The sequence below is a fragment of the Metopolophium dirhodum genome, chromosome 4 (genome assembly GCF_019925205.1).
Source record: "Metopolophium dirhodum isolate CAU chromosome 4, ASM1992520v1, whole genome shotgun sequence".
Lineage (NCBI taxonomy): Eukaryota > Metazoa > Arthropoda > Insecta > Hemiptera > Aphididae > Metopolophium > Metopolophium dirhodum.
The window spans coordinates 32,170,555-32,198,116 of NC_083563.1; the positions used below are offsets into that span (position 1 = coordinate 32,170,555).

At 28.1% G+C, this 27,562-nt stretch overlaps 2 protein-coding genes across 5 annotated transcripts; one reads left to right on the top strand and one right to left on the bottom strand.

Moving 5' to 3' along the window:
* Positions 1-183: 183 nt before the first annotated feature.
* LOC132943341 (rho GTPase-activating protein 26) lies at positions 184-22,880 on the top strand. Of its 4 annotated transcripts, XM_061012298.1 has the most exons (23): positions 187-345; positions 439-618; positions 7,657-7,814; positions 9,119-9,190; positions 15,885-15,986; positions 16,076-16,186; positions 16,687-16,791; positions 16,884-16,958; positions 17,036-17,105; positions 17,170-17,232; positions 17,306-17,406; positions 17,488-17,582; positions 17,658-17,739; positions 17,804-17,912; positions 17,978-18,214; positions 18,300-18,405; positions 18,471-18,630; positions 18,690-18,803; positions 18,867-18,980; positions 19,239-19,528; positions 20,950-21,012; positions 22,076-22,155; positions 22,262-22,876. In XM_061012298.1, the coding sequence occupies exons 2-23, from the start codon at positions 459-461 to the stop codon at positions 22,351-22,353; spliced, it is 2,559 nt and encodes an 852-aa protein (XP_060868281.1). In that variant the 5' UTR covers positions 187-345; positions 439-458; the 3' UTR covers positions 22,354-22,876. The 4 variants fall into 4 exon arrangements, with proteins under 4 accessions (XP_060868284.1, XP_060868281.1, XP_060868283.1 ...); XM_061012301.1 differs by lacking the exon at positions 17,978-18,214 and having other exon boundaries at positions 184-345; positions 22,262-22,880; XM_061012299.1 differs by lacking the exon at positions 20,950-21,012 and having other exon boundaries at positions 188-345; positions 22,262-22,875.
* A 14-nt stretch (positions 22,881-22,894) lies between these two features.
* Positions 22,895-27,511, bottom strand: LOC132943342 (eukaryotic translation initiation factor 3 subunit M). The gene is made up of 6 exons (XM_061012302.1): positions 27,231-27,511; positions 25,784-26,061; positions 25,495-25,713; positions 24,647-24,912; positions 23,253-23,396; positions 22,895-23,177 (listed from the first exon to the last, which is right to left on the bottom strand). Exons 1-6 carry the CDS (start codon positions 27,273-27,275, stop codon positions 22,981-22,983), a joined length of 1,149 nt encoding a protein of 382 aa, XP_060868285.1. The 5' UTR covers positions 27,276-27,511; the 3' UTR covers positions 22,895-22,980.
* Positions 27,512-27,562: the final 51 nt, after the last annotated feature.

Genomic DNA, 27,562 nt, shown 5'->3' on the forward strand with positions numbered 1-27,562 from the left:
ATATTTGTTATTGAACTGTATCAGATAAAATTAGATAATACATCTAAGGCTGCAACCTGCTGCTGCAATTCTGCAGTCGTGGTATCCGTGCGCACTTATCACTCATTAACCACAATAACGTAACCGTTGATACCAATTGGACCAACACTATTATGCATTTTAGGTTAATAGGTTATCAGTGTCTCTTGTTTTTAATTCCTATTTGGACACGATAACGCCAAGAGGTTGTTTGCTTTGCGAGTTTCCTAAAAATATTTTTTCGTTTGTATTTAAAAACAAATTAAATACATTTCGTGTTTGAGTTCCTAATTTTTTTTTTCTATTTTTTATACTATTTTACACCTGGTAAGTTGATAAATATAAACAACAATTAATAATTATTAAGTTTGTTTATTTTCTATCCAAGCATATTAACTCAATTTGTTTAATTAATTTCAGGATGATTTTTATTGACAAAAATGGTGATTGGATTACAGCCTCTGGAATTTTCTGACTGTATCACAGACAGCCCATATTTTCGTCAAAAACTGCATGATCATGAAAGAGAATTGCAGAAAACCAACCAACAAATCAAACGTTTAATAAAGGAACTAAAAGATTTACTAAATGCTGCTAAAAGTGAGTTAATAAATAAATAGTTTTAATAATTATAAATTTAAACAAATTCATTACAAAACAATTTATGTTTTTATATCAAATAAGTACCTACTTTTTTTTCAAAAGTTACAGTGCTCAAAAATAAATATTAATTTTATTAAATAAGGTGATCATAGGTATGTTATTAAAAATGGGATAAATGTTGATTAATGACCATTTTGTCTTTGGTTTTAATGATTAATTTCTAATTATGATACAGTTATATGTAACTACTTGTTATAGTAGCAATTGTTTGTAATTTAGGACAATTTAATATTCCATTCATTTATTTAGTGATAATAGGTATATATTGAAACAAAATTATTAGATGATGAATAAAGAGTGAGTTATTATTGTTTAACATATTGAAATGTAATTAGACAGAAAAATTCTTCTAATTGATAATACAATAGAGTATTTAACAATGAGTCAAATTTGAAATTTAAATAATTATATACATTTAATTTGATATGTTTTATTGTGGTTATATATTGTATCTATGTGTAGAGTTTTTGGTTTAGAAACAATTTATTTTTTCCCATCTTTTGGAACGTATGTTTTAAGCCTACTATTATAGTATATGTTTAATGTTTATACTCTCACGGGTGCTGGTGCAACTGTCTATGTATATTTTTAGTTGGATGATTGTTTGATGGTTACCAATATTATATTCACAATTTCATAATTATTTTTGTGGTCTCAACTCGTTTTACTACCAAGAGTCATAACTACCCTATTTAGCTAACATAAGAGTTTATGGTGCATATTAATATCACCTAAAAGCTAAAATGTATCATATTGATTTCATATAGTAAAATAAAACTGTATAGGTACTTATTTGAATTAAGATAATTTTATAATTTGACATTATGATTCTAAAATTAAGAATAAATTTTCTATTAATTAATATATTACAAAGCATTTTAAGTTAAATTTGTTGTGCAAATTCATTAAAATTGTATTCACTACATAAACATGAAAATACTCAACAAAATGAATTCCCTTAAACATATTTTGTGTAACTCAGGGTTTCTGGAACACATTAAATAAAATCTAGGAAAACTAATATAATATATTATATGGAAATAACTTAATTTCTTACTAAGTAATTTAATATATGCAAAAGCATTTAACTTTTATGAATCATATTATCTTCTTGCTCGAAAAAATGTATTTTTAACATTTGCGATTTTACAAAAAAACTGTTTTGTTTACATTATATGATATTTATTAATTTTTAATTTGAAAATAGTGCCACCATCGTATTGTTATATGTTTCAATCATGGGGTTCTGTGATTGACCATTATCTCATGACATATCATTTGCACTACAAAGGGACAATTTTTAATTAAATATTATAATAGTATTATTTAGATTATTGTTTTTGAAGTAATTTGTATTTAAAATTCTATAGATTCTTAAATAGTAGTGCATTGTTTATACATATATTTATGTTTATGTAATATTTCTGTATGACATTGTATATAAATTATAAATAATAAGCATATAGGTAGCTATAAATTTCTCATTTAAATAAAAGATTAAGATAACAATTTATGTGTTTAAACAATAAATTCAGTAAGTATGCATAAATTATATTGGCCTTAAGGTAATATATTTTGTGTAACAACAATTGCTTCTTCACTTTATTTATGACTTAGAACAGTTTTATTTTAATATCACTATAATTAATTATTCTAGAAACAGAAGCTGCCATGTGTTAAAATGCATTATTAAAAAAAAAAATTAAGATCAATGTTTAAGAAATATATATAGATTTTTATTAGAATCCAGGCAGTTGATAATAATAATAATAATAATAATAATAATAATAATAATTCTATTTAGTTTCTTTGATGAACATAATATACTTAAGTCGAAAACAATAAAAGCTTTTAATATCATTACCTACATACATTTTTTTATATCACATCCACCTTAAAAAGTTAATCATTATTATTTATCATTTATATTGATGTATTTTTATTTGAATATATCATTAAATTAACAAGTTTGTAAAAAGCAATTCAAGTTACAATTCCTTAAAATTTAAATAGTTGGGCAGGTCATCACTTTTTAGAATATTCAAAACTATTATTTGGCCAATATTGTTTTCTAATTAAAAACTACTTGTAAAGTGTAGTTAACATTATAAATATTTTTTGGAGGAATATAATTATATAAAAGCTGTAATAAATTTAAAATTTTTGATTAGATTTTGGTAAATTTAAAATTTGTTGGGTTTTTAGCACATTTTTAAAAAAAAATTGTAAATTTGACTTTAGATCAACAAATTTCTGTATGTCAAAACATACATAAAAAATTTACTGAATATAATAATAATCGGGAGTATTATTCTGGGTATTACATACCTATGTTACTAATTTCTGTTATAAACGTATTATGATTATAATATGTTTAATTTTACATCCATGCAATTTAAGTAAACATTTCTAAAATTATTATATTATAATATACATGTTTTATTGTTAAACATGTTCAAAAATATTGATTTATACTTTTGGCACAAAATAAGTACCTACACCGTTTTTAATAGTTATATGTATATTGTTATTTTGCCAACTAGGTACGCTAAGTCACTTTGTTGCCTGTAGTTGGCACGCAACCTCATAATAACTGTGAAAAAGAATGCTATCATCACGTACCTAGTCCACTCATTTAAAATGCATAATCAAGTATCTAGTGTCTCCGCGATTCCGTATTCGTAATTTTAACAATCTAAGTTCAATTCTTCTTATGTTAATAAATTTAATTATGCACGTCACGGGCTATTTATTTTACTGTGTCGTTTAAAGATCGCCTTAGATTTGTTACTTATCGTAAAACTGTGTTTGTGAATCGCACTACTTGTTTCTTCGAGTACACCTACATTTTTTAAAGAGTATTTTAGTTGAATAATATTGTCTACGCTTAAAGATACTTAGACGTTGTCACTTTTGTGTTGCTTAACATCATGTTTCTGTTTTTGTGGACTAACATTAGTACACTACAAAAATGCGTAATATGCGTAATACGAATTTCAGCAATTCAATTTTAAAATCTTATTTTGAATAATTTATTGTTATTTTAATTTTTAACCCTAAAATGTAATAAATTATATCACATATTCACATGGAATATCGTCTCAAATTGCACTTAATTAGTTTATAAGAATCGTAGATCTATAGTTAGGTAAGCAGTAAGCACATTTAAACTTATTGCGCACGCGTGATAGTTGAGTATCCATAGACAGAATGATGATAGTCGTTTATATTATAATACCGACTATGTTTGTCAAAAATGTATGCTATCGAGGTTAATTAATTTTAGAACTGTATACTTCTAGATAGCCCAACTTCACAATTATTGTATATTTTATGCATGATTCAATACGCAATTTTGACTGAAAACAATTATGATTTATTAGTCAGATATAAACATATAGGTATATAATGTAAAATTAACACTGAATTTATAATTATACAAAATAAACAACTCAAATTTTTAAAAAAAATGGCGTACAAGGCATGTGTTTGTACATCGGTAATATTAAAAGTAGATTATATAGATTATTTTTGTGATGTCATTTAAAATTTCTTTTTATTATTGATAATTTTCATAAATTATTTTTTTCGATATTCATTAGTTTTGCAGGTTCCTATTTGCATAAAGTCATGTCCTTAGTGACGTTGCAAGTATGCTATTAGACAATGTACGCTTGGTTGATTAACCGCTGTTAAGCACTAAGCATAATCATCAATCATAGGCGTACTTGGCTCTAATTGTTGGGGAGGGGGCGAAATTAATCACAATTTACTGACCTTTTTAAAATGATAAGTTTACCCTCTCAATATTTTTCTGGGGGGCAATTTACCTAGATTATATATCCAAGTGGTAAACTAGGGACCAATTTATTAGCTACGCAAATATGCTGTGTGCTGCAAAAATATCGGGATACAATGTTATAGTATCCTTGGATGTCAATTTTAGATTCTGAGTGAAACGATGAATGTATTGATTTTACAATGATGTGTGTTTTTTTTTTTATTTTTTTTTTATTTTTTTATTTTTGTGTCTGTGTACACGATAAGTAGTCGAAATAATGCTTCGATTTTCGACTTCAGTATCTTGTTCGATGGGAAAGTGAATATCGTTGGTGCATTGGGGAGGTCAAAATTTTAATTTCCCAGTAGTTTTCAAAAGCGATGTGAAAAACAAAAGAAAAATTAAGGAAAAACGGGAATTTTTACGCAAAATCGATTTTTAACAAAATCGATTTTGGTTATTGGTGTAACTCTAAAACAAATGACCGTAGATGCATGAAATTTTCACTGGTTGTTTATATTTGCATTTTCTATACACAATACAATTTTGAAAATATTTTGACTCTTTTTGAGCTGTTTACGGCCATTGTCAGTTTTCAATTTTTTTAGTTTTTTTTTCTATAAATATCAATAAAATTTTATCTGTTGAGTAAAAAAGCTTGAAAATTTAATAGAAGGCTCCTAGGTTATTGTTTCAAATGCAGATGAAAAAAATTAAAAATCCTTAGTCACAGTTTTTAATTATAAGCATTTAAAGTTCAAATTTTGACAAAATACGGAAAAATCACGAAAAATAGCAAATTATTTTGATGAGAATTCATAAAAATTTTTCTTTTTAAATCTAAGATTTTAAAATCTAATACAAGATTCCTCATAAGTTTGTCTAACTTTATCAAAAAAAAAATTTCTACAAGAAAGTCAAATTAAATTTTTATGAGCGTTTTAAATTCATATTTTTACAACATTAGATATTCACTCGATTTCTCATGTACCGATTTCCTTATTTTCTTGTAATTCAAAAACGAATAACTGTAGATACATGAAAATTTCACTGAATGTTTATATTAGCATTTCCTATACACCATACAATTTTGAAAATATTTTGACACTTTTTGAGCTGTTTACGGGCATTTTCAGTTTTCAATTTTTTTAGTTTTTTTTTCTATAAATATCAATAAAGTTTTATCTGTTGGGCCAAAAAGTGTAAAAATTTAATACAAGACTCCTGATATATTTTTACAATAGCAGTTGAAAAATATTGAAAATACATAGGCACAGTTTTTTTTTATAAGCATTTAAAGTTCAAATTTTGACAACATTTATCGAATTTATAATTTATTAATTATTTTGTAGTTAAAAATTAATAAATTTTCAACTTTTATGGCTAAGGATTGAAAATTTAAAACAAGGCTCCACGTAAATAGGTTATATATAAATTACTTTATTCACAATAATATCATTAAATATACTTGGTAAAATCATAGGCTGACTGACCGTTTTCGCTCAGAATCGTTTTTCTTATACAATGATATTATATCATTGAATTCAAATTTAACACCATCCATTACAGTGACCCACTTGTAACCTACCGTACAGCAGAGCGACATCCACTTATCCACCTTTTTTAAGTATGATCACCAACGAGACACACCCATTCTATCACATTATTTGGGTGAACTGCATCCCCAGAGATCTAGAGAAGATTTAGATTTATAGCATCTGACAAGTTTAAAGATGATATTTTTGTTAAACCATATCACGTCTATTGCGCTCTGCGTTAAACGGTACCTATACTGAAAATATTTTATATTTTTTTTTATCATTATTATCATTCTATAAATATTTTACATAATTCAATCTTAGAACATCAATGTGTAAGTTAATGTCAAATATATTTTGTTTTTTATAGCTTAAATTTGTATTTTGTAATTAAAAATAACGTAATAAGAGTATAGTGTATACGCAGGTAGCAAATTGTACATATATGTACCCGTTTCAATATAATATTATAGTACCTAACCGTTCGTCCATACATATATTTGTATCATGCATATATTATAGGTAGTATATATGTATATTATATAAAATATAAATCTGCATAACTACTTCCGGTTTCATATAGACATATAAAAAAATATTAATATACAGATAATTATTTATTATTTTATTGTATCTTATATAATTATTAATTATACACAGCTATTGCGGCTATTACGTTATAACCTCGGACATTTCACCGATGAGCTTGCAATTGTAAATGTGTGATAATAATATATGATCGTAATAATTTATCATTCATAAGAAGACTTAAAAGTTAAAACTATCATTGGTTACTTTCCTTTAAAGTACCTATTGGTAAACTTGTATTTATAAATTGGGGTACGGTGCGGCGCTTGAGCATGTAAAATATATAAGAAGTCGCTCAAACATTATTGAAACTACTCGTTTTTATATGGCTTCTCTATATCTAATTACATGGCATTCGTACGTTTTAGAGAATTACTCATCACAAAAAAAATGTGACGTATTGGCTTGGTAATATTATGTAAAAAAAAATTGTAGGTATTATTGGTGACTGTCATAATAGTCGTAAGTCATAACTCATAAATAAATGTTTTACATTTATATAGTTATATAGTTATAATACGAGATTTTTTTTTTGTCGTATACAATAATATTAAAATAAGTACGCATTATCGTACACAGGGTATAACCCGATGATCTGACATTCTGACACATGGAATGTAAAATGTTCATAATGATATAACTGATACGTATCTGGTATCATTTATTATGAAAAAATATTGCGAATTAGTTATTTTTCGTTATACGTCATATTTACACATACTCACTATATTGAATATAGGTATCTGATATAAATATATATAATACAAAATAATATTGATATTATATAATTTTACTATTTGGATTACATGTATATATATATATATAATATATATATATATTATACTGATAAATATATAATTGGTAGGTAATACATATTATGCGTAAATGATACCTGTGACGATGGCAACACAACTGCTAAAATCATATAGATATATTAATTTTTAACGACGAGTTATCAAAAATATTTACCCACGCCAAATTTGTATAATAATATAATAATATATATATGTATATATACCATGTAATACAAACATAATAATAATCTTATTTTTTATGAATTTTTTTAAGATCTATCTCGAGCCCAGCGCATGGTTTCCAGTTCTCTGCAGCAATTCGATTTCGAATGCATCGGTACAACGCAGACGGACGACGAGCTGGTGATCACTCGATCGTTGGCCGAATTTGGTCGCCTAATCTCGTCCATTGAAGACGAAAGAGACAGAATGGTCAGTATATATTATGTTTGCAGTAGGTATATTATACCTATCGACGGACGCATTGATGTATATTATTGTGTGTATGTAAAACACCGTATCCGAGAAGACGCACTATACATAGGTACACATATTTCTCTGCAGGTTGTATACGGCGCGTGTGCCCGGTAGGCCCAGTTACTAACCTTGTGTGTCAGTGAAAGTGTGACGAGGAGCATGACAAATCGGCAGTCCGATAGAGTTTAACGCACGCCGTATACAATATAATATTGCGTTCTATCGGTTTATTTTTGAGAGAAAAATAAATTTATATATACATACCTCCAATACTAGTAATATTATGACGTATTTTAGTTTATTCATATGATATAATATGTACGCAGTACAATGCAATAACCACCTACATAAAATAATCCACTGCACATTTTATTCTGCAGTTGAGTTTTAAAAGTTATGTGCCTAGATAGTTCATATAAAATTGTAGTTTTTATTTCAACTTTCTCGACCTTTAAAATTGCTAACAACTTCATAGATACAATTGAATCGTGTACCTAGTTTCTTTAAGTTTTGGGGAAATGCTATTTTTTTAATTAAAAAAATCGAAAAACTTTATTTGCATGCACCCGCTTTACAATTTATTTTGTCTTAAATGTTTTCTCTTTGTTGATAATTTCTATAATATAATATACCATTGCGTTTTCGTAAAAATAATTTATCATGATAGCACCTTTTATATAATATGAAATATTAGAAAGATTTATAAAATTAAAAAGTAATATATTTTAACGGGTTATGACGTAACTTTCCCTCATAAAGATTATACTAGCTATTTGGTATTATATTTTATTCAATTCTTTTATTCAGTAGTTTATAATAATATATATAATATTAATAGTTAATAAAGAAATTTAAAAATTGTTTTAAAAGGTTAAGCTTTTCGTTTATTATTATTTTAAACTAAATTTAGAGTTATATAAGAAACCGTTTAACCGTTACTGTAGGTACGTACAATATTATACAATATTATATACTTTGTACTAATATATGTTCTGATACAGTTAACTTAAGCTACCTAAATATTTATCTAGAAATATTAATCATAAGTAATTAATAATTACGTATGTAAATTCGCTAATTATTAATTACTAAAACACTCTTTCCAATAATTAGATATCTAAGTTTTGTTTATTATTCCTAAATTCTAATGTTTATTAGCAAGTACTGCTCATTTACGATTAATGATTTATAGGTTCTCTTCAAAATACGTGTGATTATTAATTACTTATAAAAACCTACTTTATTTTTTATCTTTACAGTTAGCCAGAGCTTACGACCAATTCATAATCCCTTTGGAAAACTTCAGAAAAGAACACATTGGTGGCGTAAAGGTAAAACGAACATCGATTATTATAATACTTTTTATAGGGTTATTGCATTAATACGGATTACGATTTACCTTATTGAAAACACGAATGCTTATATTAATTTATCAAAAGAGTTCATAAAATACGACACAATTGTATACTTAGTAGAATTCAACGTTGTCAAAATTCTAATTATACAATTTTAAAAATAATCTCTAAATCAAATATTCCATCATCTGCAAAATAAAAAAGATGGATTCCGTTCTGCGTCTCTGTTGTACAGTAGGTGTCAATAGATGGTCATTGTAATGGATGGTGCTAAATTTGGGTTCAATGAGGTAATATCATTGTATACGAAAAATGATTCTGAGCGGAAATAGTCTGTCAGTCAGACTATATAACTACGATCGTTATTTTTCCTTTAAATATCTAATTAGTTCGTCCAAATATCAGATATCAGGACAAAAAAAATAAAAAGAACGTTGCACAGTAAATTATCTCTGGTTTATAGTGTGAAAATTTGGTTGCTTAGTTTAGACTACAGCCCGAGTTGTTTTTACCCGCGCAAAACAGTTTTTGAATTGTTTTATATTTGTAAGACGGAAACAACACATGCTGGTGTCGTCCTCTTAAAATAGGAATAAAAAAAACTATGTTTATATATTTTTAAAGTTTTTAGTTACAAAATGAATTACTTACGTGGAACTTTGTTTTAGATTTTTAATCCTTAGCTATACAAGTTAAACATTTTATACATTTTGAACTACAAAATAATTTGTAAATATTCAATTTGATACATTTTGTCAAAATTTGAACTTTGAATAATTGTGTAGAAAAAATCATGCATAGGTATGTATTTTAAATATTTTCCAACTGCTATTAAAACAATATATCAGGAGCCTTGTATAAAATTTTCATCTTTTTTGCTCAGTGAATACCATTCATTGTTGACATTTATAAAAAAAAAAACTAAAAAAATTAAAAATGTCGGTAAGTAACTCAAAACGAGTCAAAATATTTAAAAAAATTTATCAAATATAAAAAATAATAAAATAAAAATATGGTGTAAATTTTAAGTATCTGCAGTGTTGAATTACAACAAAATAAGAAAACCGCTCCATAAGAAATCAAGTGAATGAATATCCAATATTGTAAAAATTTGAACTTCAAAACGCTCATAACAATTTAATTTGACTTTCCGGTGGAAATTTTTTTTTTTTCAAATCTTCAATTTAAATTTAAAGTTTGAATTTTGACGAAATGTGCCAATTATTTTGAGTTAAAAATTCATAAAAAAATTTTATTCAAAATTATTCATAAGTTATTCTACTTTTATCAAAAAAAAATGTCTACCTGGAAGTCAAATTAAATTTGTAGGAACGTATGATTAAATTCTCATGTACCGATTTTCTTATTTTGCTGTAATTCAAAAAGGAATAACTGTATATACTTGAAATTTATAGCATATGTTTATTTTATCAATTCCTATACTTGGTAAAATAAATAATATTTTGACTAATTTTGGGCTGTTTACGGACATTTTCAATTTTTAATTTTTTTTCTATAAATGTCAATAAAAATTTATTTGTTGGGTAAAAAAGCATGACAATTTAATACAAGGCTTCTGATATATTGTTACAATAGCAGTTGAACAATATTTAAAATACATATTAACATTTTTTTTTTTATAAGCATTTAAAGTTCAAATTTATCAAATTTAAAAATGCATTTGTATTTAAAAATTTATAAAACGTTCAAATTTTATAGCTATAAGGATTGACAATTTAAAATAAGGTTCCACGTAAATAGGTAAATAATTTACTTCATTCACAATAATATCATCTGGCTGACTAACCATCTTCGCTCAGAATCATTTTTCGTATACATAATGATTTATACACATTGAATTCAAATTTAATACCATCCGTTACAGTGACCTATTGTACAGCTGAGCGACATCAACTTGCCCACCTTCTTTCTTTATTTTTTTCTGTGCACTTTTTAAAACTACTTTGAATTTTGACCTCCCAAATGCACCAACTAGATTCACTTCCCCACCGGAAAAAATACTGAAGTTTAAAATCGAAGCATTATTTCAACTACTGATCGTGTATACAGACACAAAAAAAACACACGTCATTGTAAAATCAAGCTCAGAAATCGCTCCTCAGAATCTAAAATGGAAAACGAAGTATTACTGTGTATATATGGTTAGCTGAACTCGTCATAAATAAATTAAAAATAAAAATTATTCTTGTTGTACACAACTAATCAAAGGTATGAATTCCTTAAAATATTGTTATGCTTTAACACATTTAAAATTAGATATAGATCCATCTTTTTAGGGATATGTACTCTTGAGATTTTTTTTCTTTGTTTTAACTTGGTTTTCACTAATATTGATATCATGCCTGTGTTGATAAAATGATTAGCGAGCACCGTGAAATTGATTTTTGTACATTTTATGATAACTTTTTGGATCGTCTGTTGTTATATACATTTATTTTATCTATAGTTCGTTTTATAATATATACAATTCTAAAATTCGTTTTGAAATATCACACAAAAATGAAATCTATTTAACATATTACATGAAATTGTATTATGAAAAAGGTCTTAACGACAAGCATCGTACGGCAAAACTATAATTATACCCTTTAATATTTTTCTTTTTATAATACATTAGTGATTACTGATTAGTGTGCATAAACAAGTCTAGTATTGAATTAAAAACAAAATAATATGTTAGGTATGTATCTAGAATTTAGATAGGATCTATCTTATAAAATGATCTTAAAGATTTTATCGATCACACGAACCGTCATGGCACTCGTATTTCTACAATTACTGATTTATATACATAAACATTAAAACATCTAAAGTTTAGATTCTAAACGTATGCTGTATCCATGCAGAACATTATATAATATATCCTGCGACTACGAAATATTCGCTTTACCGATACAGCTACAGGTTGGCTTAAATAAGGTATAGGTTACCCGTCTAATAAAATATAACTAATGACTAGTTAATTAAAATGCATACATGAGTAAACGATATTATAATTTAAGATTATGATCCTTTTATTATTCAATGTACCTACCGACATTCATTATTGAGTGAATGTAATAATACAATGCCCACCTATAATAATAATCGACAATGTCCAACGGTCGTCGATTCACGAATTAAAACTGTACTTAAATGTGCGTGTCGTCGCAAAACCGTAATATTTGTGATAAATAACAATTGCGATTGTTCGGTAATTCTGTCTCGGGGGAGGATCTAGTATGTACCTACGTGCAGCGACAAATTAAATGTTCTATGGACAAAAAAAAACCACGTTCGTCATACCTTAGAACAATTATATTATTGTAATGTATCTTTTCGTTATAACCAGTGGCGGATCTAGAATTTTTATTGGGGGACCCATTATCTTTTCCAAGTTTTACGACACAAAATGGCTCAATTTTTTAACCTAGTTGCTAGGCCAATGGGGGTGGGCTGGCGGGCACCTCTGGCCATCCCTTAAATTCGCCACTCAATGGTTATAACTTATAGGTATATTACATGATAGAATAAATATGTGTGAATGTGTGATCACAACCAAGTTAATTTCGCTCAGTCATACACATCAAAGATGGGGGTGAGAGAACGTGTGTTGATCGGACTAGGTTAGGTAGAAAAAATTAATTGACATGCCTTTCGCCTTTGTCATTACTACTCATACATTTAAATATTTAATCAGACATGCTTTGAAACTTTTATTGCATTTTCGTATGTATATTGTATAGTATATGCGCGTATGATATATGGGGGTTTTGATAGTTACGGTTTGTACACTTTTACGATAGCAACATTTCCAAAATTCCGCGGAAACAAAGTATCAACCGTGGGCTATTAATTGCCTAGCAAAAATGTCCTTAACTTTGTAACCTATGCGAATTTAGTAATGATCGAAACTCAAAGTTCAAAAATGTATCCTCCTTTTCCCCACTTATTTTACAATCGTCAATGGAGCATTACCGCTCCACAAACTTAAATTGTTCCTGTCCCAGATCTTTATATTTATTTTTAAATAGAAGTCTAGAACTCTAGACTATCCATCAGCTGCTACACTGGCACTTCCTAATATATATTTAATCAAAACCAGATAAAAACATAGCCCAATGTTGTTGCTTGCCCGCAGCCATAATAGGAATACATTTTATTTCTCCGAAAATTGTCAATAATAGCTGATGGTCAACTAACATTTCTTTCCTGATAAGTATTGATTTAATTTTCTAATAGCCAAAAAAATGGTAACGTAATTTTAATAATAAGAGAGTAAGTACCTTAATTTAATTGCACTTATACAAGTTATTGGTTTTTCTACACCATCTGGTAAATACATAAAAAAAATACCGCATCAATGCCTCTTTGGGATGCATTACAACGCAATACAAGTTTCAAAGAAGAATCATTATAGGTATGTGTCAATGCTTCAACAGAATTCATTATTTATTTTATTTAACAAAAAGGTCCATCATACATATTTTATCCGACCATACATTTGTCCTTTTTTAATAACTGGTAAATGAGTGCCATTAAACCTGATGGATTTTTCAAAAGTCTACCGTAGGTAACTGTCAATTATTTTCGTAAATGATCTTACTTGATGTTCATATCGTGATTCATGGCCTAAAAGTTAATACACGTAGAATCGTTTCAACTTTACAACTATAATTTATAATAGTCAATAGACAAACTCAATACCTCCTATTAACGTTTGCAGATTCCATTGTGTCCGTGTTCCTTATCAACTGTATGTCTGTATACCCAAATCTTCCCGGCCGCGAACGTTTAAATAATATAGGTACCAAGCACTTTTACCATTTTGACTCTTCACAAATGTAATATCATTATTAATTTCATTTTATTAATTACTAAATTAATAAACACAGCTTATATGTTAATAACTGAAGAAAATTGCTGTTCACTTTATTTGTAAAACATGGTAAGACAGAATGTATAACAAATTATAAAAAACTGGACCTAACAAAACATATATGTTTAACTATATAGTTAAAAGTTTTGCTAACAATTGTTACATATACGCGACGAACCAAATAGAGGCATCGGAGTCTTCATTGCCTATTTTAGATGTATAATATGTATCTCGACTCGTACGAGGAAAGTACGTGCTTTGCTTATTATTTCCTCGTTGCCGTTATTATTGTTCCGCCGCACGTCGTGGTCATTGGCAGTCGGTTTCCTGCTGCCGTTAATCACTGATGATACGGTTAATGCGAAATAATAATATACACGCTTGGATTTGGGCGTATGGCTGATGAAGCTTTAGGGATTATTTGGATTGGGGCAAGGTCGATGAAACCTATAATTATAGTAGTTTTTTTTATTCGGTTTGTAGGTAAACGGTCTGTGAAGTGATCGAACGACGCTATAACTAAGTTCCGATTCACCCCAGAAATAGGTAGTGATAAATTAATACATATTATACATGGGTACCTATTTACTATTATATTATGAGTGAATCAAATTACGTGTATTAAATGATAATGCATAGCATTATCGATGTTTTCTTTGGAAGTTAAAAAATTAGACTTTCACAAATGGTTTTTCTATACACAAACTACGAAGTATTAATGTATATAGACTTGTGGCTACATGGAGTGTTAGGAGCTGTTGTATTTTGATTATGGCCGAGTTCATTTTTATAAATTCGGCACCACTGCTTGGGCCGACCATGACTGGATATACTTAAGGCCAGTGTTGGGTACTGGGTAGTAACTTAATGCAAATTACAAATTACTGTAACGAAATTACTTTTGCAGTAACGTTGTAGTAATTTCATTATATTTATTTATTTATTAAAAGTAATTTCTATGGAGTAACGTGTTATTTTCAAAATTATTAAAATAAGTAATGAATGACAAAAACTAGGGGCAAGGATATTCGAGAATAATTAAAAATCAACAAAATCTATATAAATCTATATTTACGATTCCGAAAGTTTTTATAATAAATAATAACCAACAATATTATTAAATATCTCAGAAATTAATACTTATACATTTTATTCATGTATAACATTAATTCAATAACAATGTACCCTACTACCAACTAATTATCCATTTTATAGACCGATTTTGTAATTATTTTTTAAAAAGTATTGTTATTTGTAACTCCCCATTTTTTTAATGAAAAAGTAAAGTAACGTGATAAAAATTATGTCGGTTAACGCAAATGTAATTTAAATAAAAATATTTAATCTTACGAGTAACTTAATTTTATTACTTTTCAAAAGTAATTTACCCAACACTGCTAATGGCCTAAATTAGGTAGCTAACCCAGTTTTTCTGATTAATAATAAAACATTTTCAACAAAAAAATATATTGTTTATTTTTCCAGTAACAAAAAACGTTCAATTTTTTTTTTAAATAGCAAAATATTATACAAGGTCAACCAGCATACAAATATTGTTATGTTAACTGCAATATTTAAAAATTTCGAAAAAAGATAGTTGATAGTTTGTCAAAATATTATATAGATTTAAAACTACAATTACAATGCATTTTCTGAATCTTATGGAATCGTTGTTTATAGAAATTTCTTTAAATTTAATTTGTGTGTTTCAACTTAATTTATTTTAGAAGGAACTCAGAATTTGAATTTATATATTATGTTATTATATGGTACCTATGTGTTGTATTCTAGGAAGGGAAGAAGAAGTTTGAAAAACAAACTACTAAATTTTGTCAAAGCCAAGAACGTTATTTGAATCTATCAACTAAAAAACAAGATTCAGTACTTCAAGAGGTTTGTCTTTACTACCTATTACTTTATGTTGATAAAGATAAATTGTATTCCTTTGTTTACTGTTATAATATTTAATTTTATATTTCTAGGCTGATGCAACATTAGAAATGGAACAACGGCATTTTTGTCAAGCTAGTCTTGAGTATGTGTTTTTACTACAAGAAGTTCAAGAAAGAAAGAAATTTGAATTTGTTGAAACCGTAAGTTATTTAATTTGTAGTATCTTTAGTTTGATATAACTAGTTTAATTAAATTAACTAGTATGAAAAAAATAACAATATTTTGTATATTAAATATTATCACACACTTTTGTATGTCCTTACTAGTCAATAAAATATTTATATTGTATAGGTATACTTAAATGTATGCTCATTATAATTTATAATATGGATAGTACTAATTTGATATATTTCCAGTAGTTTTATAATCCTACAAAACTCCAAGGACTGCTATATAGTATTTATATGAAATTTTTAGACACATTAAGAAAAAATATTTATTAAATTTGGACCCTCCTCCCACACAAAAAAAATTATTCCTTTTATGTCAATGTCATAAGCAACATTTAATCATTATATTGGTTCATTTTTCAATGATTTAAAAATAAACTTAATCTGATCAGTTGTATATACAGAGAATAGTTTAGTTTTCTACTGATTATTTTTATAAAGATTTTAAGCAATACAATTTTTTTTTTTAGATGTTAGGTTTCATGTTCAGTTGGTTGACTTTTTATCATCAAGGACATGAAGTCAATGAAGATTTCAAACCGTATATGCGTGAATTGCAGTTTAGAATACAAAAAGTAAGTATTTAATATCATTGAGAATGTTGTTAATGGAATTTGGACATAATATATAACATGATTGCTTGTGTGTATGTTTATGCTAATATTAGACTAGAGACAATTTTAACGAGACTCGTGACAAAACGGAATCTTTAATGAGAAAAATGCTGGAAATGAGACAGTCGGTAGGATATTTGTGTAGTTAATTGCCCCATTATTTGTTTATTTTGGCATAATAGTCTTATTATTGTTTCCTCTTTAGAAATCTTTGGAAACTAACATCAATAATCAGAAAGTTACAAGAGAAGGATATCTATTTCTTCTAGAAAGAAGTATAATAATTTGTTTAGTTAAAAAATATTATTGCTCATATGTTTATATAATTTTTATTTTTAGAGCTTCCAGGGTTTAAAAATACTGGTCAAGCAACCAAATGGTTACAAAATAAATCATTAGGAGGTATAAAACTTATTTAAATTGGGTTTATTTTTATGGATCATAGTCATAATTATAATTTGTTTCATGATTGCAGATGCACTTAGTACAACTACATGGACTAAACACTATTGCATATATCGAAGAGAGACTAAAGAATTTGAAATGATAACTTTTAACCAAATGATTGGAAAATTTGTATGCTTTTGATGTTATTTAATGTTTTATATATAATATTTACTTAAAAAGTTATTATTATTCTATTAATTTGATTTTTAGAATACTTCTGAAAAAATGATAATTTCATCATGTATTCGCCGAATGTCTGATTCGATTGACAAACGATTTTGTTTCGATCTCACTAGTGATGATAGGTATAATTACTGATTTATTATTCAGATTACCGTTACACTATGTGCAAGTTAATATGTTTTTATTTTGTTTCTAAGGCCTGGAGTGATATATACATTTCAAGCATTGTCCGAAGAAGATCGTAAACTATGGATGGACGTTATGGATGGCAAAGAACCGGTAACTGAACATATTCAAATGTTGTGTGTTCGATTCTTAATATTGATCCTTTTTTGTTGAACAGGAGTATGGTGTTCCCTCTATTCCAACGTTAAGTAATGATAATAATATATTTTTGGACGATGCTGGTTTCAATTTTGTGAATAAGTGTATTCAAACGGTTGAACTGCGAGGTATTTATTAATATAATATTTGAATAACTAAACAAATTTGCTTGATATTTTATTATTATTAACAGGTTTAGATGAACAAGGGTTATATCGTGTTGGAGGTGTAAGTTCTAAAATAACTAAACTGTTGGCGATGGGTTTGGATCGTCGAAAAACAACTAATGGGCTAAACTCGCTAAGCTTTCTCGATGACTGTATTGAATGGGAGACTAAAACTATTACTAGTGCTTTAAAGTTATATTTAAGAAATTTGCCGGAACCGTTAATGACATTTAAGTACCATAATGCTTTTATATCAGCTGCCAGTAAGACTTTATTCATCATTATCATTATAGTTTTGTTTTTTCATAGCTAATCTTGTCTTTGTATTATTTGTATAATCTATTTTAGAACAAGAAATAAGATTGAGGCGTATAAACGATGTACACAATCTTTTACACAAAATTCCAAAACAAAATTTCAATATGTTGGAACTGTTAGTTAAACACTTATGCAAGTACGTGATAACCAATTTTTTTAAATATAGACTAAATAAACTCACTTTTAAATGTTGTGTTGCAGTGTTGTAATTCATAGTGAACAGAATCTCATGACAGTTAGTAATATAGCTGTATGTTTTGGGCCAACACTCATGAGACCTGAACGTGAAACAGTTGCAGCTATAATGGATATTAAATTTTGTAATGTAGTGGTTGAAATATTAATTGAGAACTATACAAAAGTAATGTTTAAAATGATATTAAACCATTTAAATTTTACTGAGAAAACAATTTTACTTAGGTTTTCAAAACTGAACCTGATCTAGAAGTAGAATATGAATCCACTCCAGGACCACAACAGCCTATCTCGTCACAGAAAATGAAATATTCTCCCGTTATTCCAGCAGTTACTCATGTAAGTCAATACAATTTAAGTTTAATCTCCTATCAACAAGTTTATAATCTATGTTTGGTTCAGGCAATCATTAAATCATACTACGATGGACCAATGTTAAGTACTAGTTTGCATAATGTAGGTGCAATACCTCCTACTATTCCGTCACATTCAATTCCAATAGCAAATTCAAACCGGGTAAATTTAAATTATTTTTATAAAATAGTATGGAAAAAAAAATAGTATTTAACAACACATTCAGTAACAAAATAATACAAAAGTATAAATTATAATATTAATCTATTTAAATATTTTAATAATATTATTATATTGACTATATAACAGTTTGATTAATAAATTAAAATCAAGCTTATAAATATATTTATGTATATTTATACAAATTGTTTGCATTACTAGTTTAAATAATTTTTAGGCTTAAAATTTTTTTTTTTTTAGTTGAGTCTCACATCGTCTTCAAGTGCACTATCAGAATCCAATCTCCATAATCTGAATGCGTACAGTAAACCCTCGACGCATACTGCAAGTCCAAATAAAAGTTATTACTACAATATGGACACTATACAGAATACAGCTAACACTAGTTCTAGTAGTTCAAACGAATCTGTTTGTTCGGTATTTTCTTTGGAAAATCCACAAATGCAACCGTCCAGGGCACCGCAGAAAACTAAAAGAAGTATTAAAATGGGTGTGCATTATGCAACAAGTTACAGGCCTCAAGATACTGTGTAGGTGTTTTTAGGGAAACAACAGCTTGGATGCACGTATTTTGATAACAAATTAATATTACAGGGTAGTGGGTAAACTAACCAGAATAATATCTAAATGTTTCAAATAATGAAAATATCATTTGTTTTGTTTTAAATTTATTTTTTATTATATTAATTCATACAGTTTTATTGAAATTATGAAATATAAAACAAATGTTATTTTTTATTTACAATTTAATATTTAATTTAGTCTAAACTAATTTCATCATCTCATCTGATATGATAAAATTGATACAGTTACAAGAACAAGGGTTCAATTCCAACTCACTTTTTTATAGAATACAAAGAAAACTTGAGTGATCTAGGTAGACTGATCACACTTCTGGGTGGGGTCCAACTGTAATTCTTAGACGGTTTTTTTGCTGCACTTGTTTGTATGGTAACATCATTGTTTACTATGATCAACTCATAAATGATATATAATTATAACTATTACAAGAGAATGTTATATCCACATGGGTTGTCTCTGTCTTACTCATGCAAAACAGCAAATTTTATGTTAAAAGGATATCAGCGCATCATTTGTTTTCTCTCTAACCCACGTGCAACTTGGGAATTTTATGTTTAGCATAACCAATCTTGTGTTGTTATTTTTAATATTAGAGTGAATTCTCCTATTATCAACATTTAAGCCAAAAACATAACCTGTGTCACTTGTTGGCTTTTTTTATATATTTTAATATAATATAAGCATTTTTAAACTGTAATAATTTACACACTCTCAACTTACATAACAATTAAAATATCATAAAATAGCTAACATAGCGACAAAGATAATTTTCATTGGCATGTGTTAGTAATATGGAGACAACATCCGGGGGTATAACGCCCTCTTAACCTTAATCCAAACTTCATATCCATCAACTAATGTTTTTCCTCTACGTGGGAAATCCTTTCATATCTCTAATTTTTTCTTTCATTTCTAATACTAATACCATTGATTATAAATACTAGTAATTATAATCAATGCTATTACTTATTAATTATGGTGAGCCAACATTGTTCATTAAAAATAACTGTTGTTGGATAAATATTAAGCGTATTTTTAAACTAGATGAGTTGGGCCCTTGTTTTTATAAGTGTCTCAATTATTATATGTATGCAACAATAAATAACAATGTATTTAAGCACTAACACCAGTGGCGTCATTTAGACTACGCAAGGTATACTTGTGGATTTAAAATCCAATATTATTGGTACTTCTTGAATTGGTTGGCTTAAAAAATATATAAAATTTAGACAGTTTGTGGCCTGCATTAAAATATGTTTATTATAAAGAATAATCTAAATGATGCCACTAACTAACACTTTATTTTAAGTCACTAATACAACAATTGCATTATTATGTATTTTTTATGATTTTATGGTGTTGGAATAAGTGGTTCGTACCTGGCGTCATTAGTTGGTTGTCGCATTAATCCTCCGTCACACTTAACATTAAGGTTAACACTACGTTTAATTAGTTTTTTTCATTTTACATACATTAACATCTTTGGTGGCTGTCAATATTATACTTGACTATAAAATCAACTACTTAGCATTGTTTGGCAAAGGATTAAGGAAATTATTGCATTTTATCATTTGTCAATTAAAATATATTATTAGCATAGTTAACTCAAACTTATTATGTTTTTGTGAGTGTCTTGTCATTCGCCTCAGTCAAATAACAATAAATAAAGTAAAAAATGAATGTTATAAACATTACCACTTTAAACAAGCTTCTTATACACTACCACAGAATAAATAAAATTTATTTATTTACTCTGTAACGCTTACAGTCAATTTTTTCACATTAATAACCAAATCAAATCGTAAACTTACAAACTAACATACTAACCATATAATTAGAAATACACATTGAATTGCATAAGTATGCTTTGGAAGTTTAAACTTCAACCTAGGGGTGCCCAACCCACAGCACATTTTCATGTATTTCCATCGTCAATCAATTAATTATATTATATTATTATGAGAAAAAAAAATTATATATGAATATAAAATGAAAAACATTAAAATAATTTAATAGTATATGAATGTATTATCAATAATCATTATTATAATTGGATAGCGATAGTACATTAATGGTCCATATGAGTGATCAGACGATTAAACTTGGAATGCCACTTCTTAATTGCCCCGGATATTGATTAATTCATTTTACAAAAACAGGAATTTTAAATTTCACATTAGTTTTATTGTTATTTTAAAAAAATGTAATTAATAATTATAAATAAAATGTATTATTATAAAAATATTGGTATGTGGCCCAAGACGACTACTACTCGCTTAATGTGCCTTCCAAAAGGTTAGACACCCCTGCGTTGAATATATTTATAAAAATTTGACAAATGTTAACAACAGCTTTTTCCACCTTCAATGTATGCTTTTTTTTATTCTTTATACCAAGCTTTCTAATGTGCAACAATTTTTATACCACCAAAGTATCTACTTATTATGTATTTCTAATTTGTACACTGCAACATTGTGCTCGTTTTATGTTTGTAGAAGAGTTCGTACTCTGTATGCATGTCTCGGAGAAAATGATGGTGAACTGTCATTTGAGCCAAACCAAATAATTACAAACGGTACTTCTAATTTTTTATGTTTAAATTCTGTCATTGATCGAGTAATTTCAGCTAATTTTGCTCATTAGTATATTATGTATTATTAAGAATCTCTATTTGTTTACAGTGCGATCTTCGTGTGAACCAGGCTGGCTAGAGGGTACGCTGAACGGCAAGACCGGCCTAGTACCAGAAAACTATGTTGAACTATTACCGTGATAGATTTAACTAGATAAAAACTTTTTCCTACTTACTAGGACAAGTGCATTTTGTTTTTAATTTATATTTGTTATTGCTTTTTGTTATGTAATTGGGCCTAAAGATCATTTGTTAATGCGCACATAAATAAAAAAGCAGAGTTACCAAAGAACATTACAATGTATACTAGTTTCCACAAGCAGTATGCTAACTTCAATACATTCTCACATCACTGAAGTTTATGTGATCTCAATATTATCATGAATTTAATTTGAGTACAAATTTTTCTTTAAATTTTCAGATAAATTTAGTTTCATTTGATCCCCCCTAAATGTTTGGCCCATTATTTTATGAATACTTTTTTATTATTATTATTATTATTATTATTAGATAATCTTTTCAAATATTTAACTATCTAAGTTTAAAATTTTATTTTTGTGATAAAATTATATTACTTCATATCATTGGTGTGTAATTAATCATAAAGGAAATTTTTATTACTATAATTTATTATATTACTATGTGTATTGTATTGTGACTGAAACACAAATATTTTCAATGGTTTTTACTAAGTAAACTTTCTTTATTCCAAAAATGTTTTAATAAATATGTCAATTTAATTGACATGGCTTTTACATATGTATTTTTTTACATTGCTGTTTGAGAATTTGACACGACAGTTTTCATTCCTTCTTCGATAACACTTAGACAAGATCTCCAACTGAAGAACGAGTTCCTCAACATTTGCCAACGCTGTTTACTGAATGTTCTGTACATTGTGCTTGAAATGTTCACTTTTTTTGCTGCCTGATCCATACGGCCACGAACAAATTTTGTACCAAAAACTACAAAAATAAAATTAACAACTTAAACCACATAAAATATTAGTTAATAATGAAAATTAATTCAGGTCATCTTACGTTCAAGTAAAAATGGTTCCACTTGTTCAGCGGTTATTTGAACTTGTTGCTGTATTGTATCAAACGTTATGATGCTAGAGTCCTCAGCCAAACTCATAACTGTCAGTAGTTTCATCTTGTGAATATTTGCTTGATGATCTAATGCTAAAAGTATATATGAATGATATATTGTATACTAATATTGCGAGTTTATTTTTTTAAATTTAAAAACCAAGATGAATATGTTACGGATGGGCAAACTATTTTTAACATTAATATACATTTATTTACTAAATAGTAAAAATATATTTATCTTTCATAGTATTACATTAGTATACTTGGTATAAAATAAAAATAATCTTTTCGATGAAATGAAAGGTAATCATTAGATTATATAGTATACTATTACTGTCACCATTCTTAAACTTGGTAAATAGACAATTATTAGTTTCCAGAAAAAAAAACTGAGTACGCGGATAATTAGTCCCAGTCATAAATTTATACACAGACAATTGATCCCAATTTTTCTCAGCGATACATAATTTAAAACTAATTTAAATATTACAAATTACTCCAGCCCGAGAGAGAAGTAAACCATTTCACACATGAGGACACCATTTCCCCCCACTTTGTGCACTCAGTAAGGCGCTGCGACGTGGGGGATTCGTCAACTTCGACACATTTTGGTGGACGCCCAGTTGTGTTCTTCCATGAGCCAGAATTAAGTTTAAAAATTAATAAAATACTATGAGTAATTTAAAAAAAAATGAATGATTAAAATAATTTAAGTTATAACAAAGCATAAAACAATTTAATATTTAAGAAGTATTGTCAGTGTAGAATATATACTATAGAATTTTAATACTTCAAGATAGTTTGCTAAAAAACTATATATTATAAATTTTGACCTATTTAAAAATACACTTCAAATACCTAAATATTGTTTTTGTTGGTGACACTAAGTGAAACACAGTATCAGTAAATGTATTCTCAGTATTTTGTGGCGATTCCTTAATTTAAATTGTTTAATGTATTATACTAAAATGTTCAATATAGTATGAGACAGATAAACAAATTTGTCTGTACAAATTGGGCCAATTATTTGCATACAGTGTTTTCTTTCTGAGACTAATGTCCTATACCCTATTTAACTTAAGAAGTAACCCAAACAGACCAGTTTTGTCAGGCAATACCTATTTGGCATTTCCACTTATTCAACCATATACGCATTTTGTAAAACAAAGCCCATGCGAACTAGCTAGCCTCCAGGTTACTTTTTATGTTAGATAAAGTGACAGTAAAACATGTTTACTTTTCCTTTTTAATTAATTTTCCTTAGGCTTGATTAAAGAAAAATGTAGTACAAGTTTGCCCATTAGTGATGTAAAATAATATTATATATGATGATGTAATACCTAAAGATTTGATTAAATCCTTGTGACCTTTGTAGAAATCTAAATAGTTAGTAAGATTTCCAGAGACAAATATAACCAAAAGCTCGTGCAAGGGTGAGTTTTGTAGAGATATAACAGGAGTCAAACTCAACAATGGTTCGAATAAGAAAGTCTTAGGGTCAGCAATAGCTGAGACAATACACCTCTTTGCGTCATCTTTAGCCTGTTTACCATCATCAGCTGTGTAGTTGCGGAGAAGTTCAATCATAACTTCTGCAGCCAATTCACTAAAAAAAAAAAGGATAGATATAATAGAAATTCGCTAGACTAAACCGGTTAAAATTATCCCGCACCAGGATAATAACCATGTAAACGATATGGTCCAAAAATCTCAGTGCATTATTTTTCACACCAATTCAGTCTAGCGAATTTCTACATACAGTGTTATTCACCGAGCATGCTCATCCCCATTTTTCCTTTAACAATGAATTCATTCAAATTCTTATTTTTGGAATTTTTAAATATACTCGAAGATCGTATTTTCATATTTATGAATTCTTTTGTACTACTTAAGGAGTGTCCTGTGGCAATACAAACTTTTGTTAATCAAAATGTCAGAAAAATTATTTACTGCATAATTTATAGTTTAATAGGGATGTTCTCAATTGAAAAAACAGAAGTTTGTATCTCCATAGGACACTCCTTAAGTAGTACAAAAAATCTCAAGAATTTGAAACATATTTAAAAATTCAAAAACTCAGATTTTGAATAACTACATTATTGAAGAAAAAAGGGAATGAGCTGTAAATTAATTCGGTTTTAAATTAAATAAAAAACGCTTAAAAAAATAGCCAATAAGGAAGTCTGACCTGTGTCCATTTTCAATCAGTGCACTGTGCAACTGTCTTAGGAGAGACTGCTTTTGTTTTTTGGAATGACTGATGGAAAGGAGCGATTTATTTAAGCTATCTATTCCTCCGTATACCAACAAGAGCTGCTTGTTTCGCTTGGCCACATCTACTATGTCTGAATACAGCTGAAAACGTGCTGGTAATTTTGGGTCAACTGTACCATGCAATAGCCATAAACTGAAATATAAAATAAAAATATGAAAATAAAAAAATCTATTTAAGTAGTAATTATAGTGACCTCACTTACGTCTTAAGTATGGTATTGCTAAAACGTTCTTCTTCATACTTAGAAAGTTTCTGACTGAATGCAGTAACAAGGTTACTCTCCACATCCATAGTACCAATTCCAATAATCACTGATACAATAGAACATAAAAAGCTTTCAATATCAGCATCTGACAAGTCAGTCTTTAGACAAGCATCACATTTAGATATGATTTCTTTCATATCTTCTTCAATGTTGTCTGTCGCCTTCTCTTGCAAAGTAGCACCAATACTGCGCAAATATGACCTTAATTCTAAAGCCTGCGAACAAAATAGCATATTACATTATGAGATTTAAATAGATGATGAATCAATACAAAGATGTGAATTAACACTAGAAAAATCATACCTAATAGGCTAATAATATATTCTTAATCATACTAAATTAAAGGTATAGAATCTTACATATGTAGATGTTGTTCTATATTATAAACTCAATTTGTACCTGCACAAATCAAGAGTATGAGCTGAAAGAAATTGTTCATGAAAAGCTTGACAAAAGAAGCGATATATACATTTAGCACGTCTCTGCACAATTTGTTATTCGTGGGTCATGGAATGGTTACCAAGAATTTTATTACCTAGTTGATAAGGAATTATTCTACTTCTTTAAGTATAAAACCTCGTATAAAACTAACAATTATTACTGTTTAGTACTAATACCAAACAACTGTATTTTTTTAACAGCTTAATTAATTTTAAATTTCAACAAGGTATTTTATTATAATATATGTTTCTATTTTTGAGGTAACTTTTACAAAAGCATCAGAAACTTTAATACTTGATACTTTCAGTTATCTATGCACAAATATAAATTCTTGAATCTGGCTTAAAAATAACTGGACCAAGATAATCTATTAATTGAAATTAGAGATTGATTGTTGCTAACCATTGGTACAATTATTAAAACAAAGTTTAAATTTTCCAAAATTTGTTTTGATAAATCATGCTTGTTAGGAAATGTCTGGCAGCTAACGAAGAAGTTCTGGTGCAACACAAAAATTATGATAAGAACCATAAGAAAATATCTATTGACAAAGAAACCAATTGTTGAAAGTAATATAATAGTATACATTATACGATATTAAGCCATAGTGACTATGGCTACCTACGATATTGTCGATAAACTTCCGACGGTAGTTGTAGGCAGTGTCCAACTGGTCTGTCGTGTTTGCTTTTCAAGCCAACCCTGACAAGATTTAAATTAAACGGAGATGATAGATCGCGGGTAAGCAATTTATACGAATCCAAGCATTCCAAACGGAATTGCAGAAGGCCTGGCCAGGCGTAAGACGTGTGTCGTGTGTGAAGGTAGTCTATTAGTTTTGGCTTTAAAATATTCTATTCGACGGATCACTGAATATCGAGTACCTACGTGCGAGTAATGCCGATTTTTGTTGTAACTATTTATTAATTATCGTTTCGCTTACCTGTTCTTCGCGTGACAGTTCGATAAACGTCGGAGGACCTGCCATCGTGTGTAGGGCGTAAACAGTAAAAACAAATTTATATTCTGTTACTTTGGAATGGTCGCGGGTACACGGACTACGTCGGCGGTGGTGCGATGTGTTGAACTGTTGTGTTTTGATCGCGATCCGCGAAACGAAATCCGTTTCCTAACCTCAATGCTCCGGCGGCGGTCGAAAGGAGATATTCTATAGATGGACACTTGACAACTTTGAATAATCTGATAATTATAGATTATTGTTATCAAAACGGACCGTGCGCGGTCCCCCCCCTCACCAACCACAACCGCCGACAG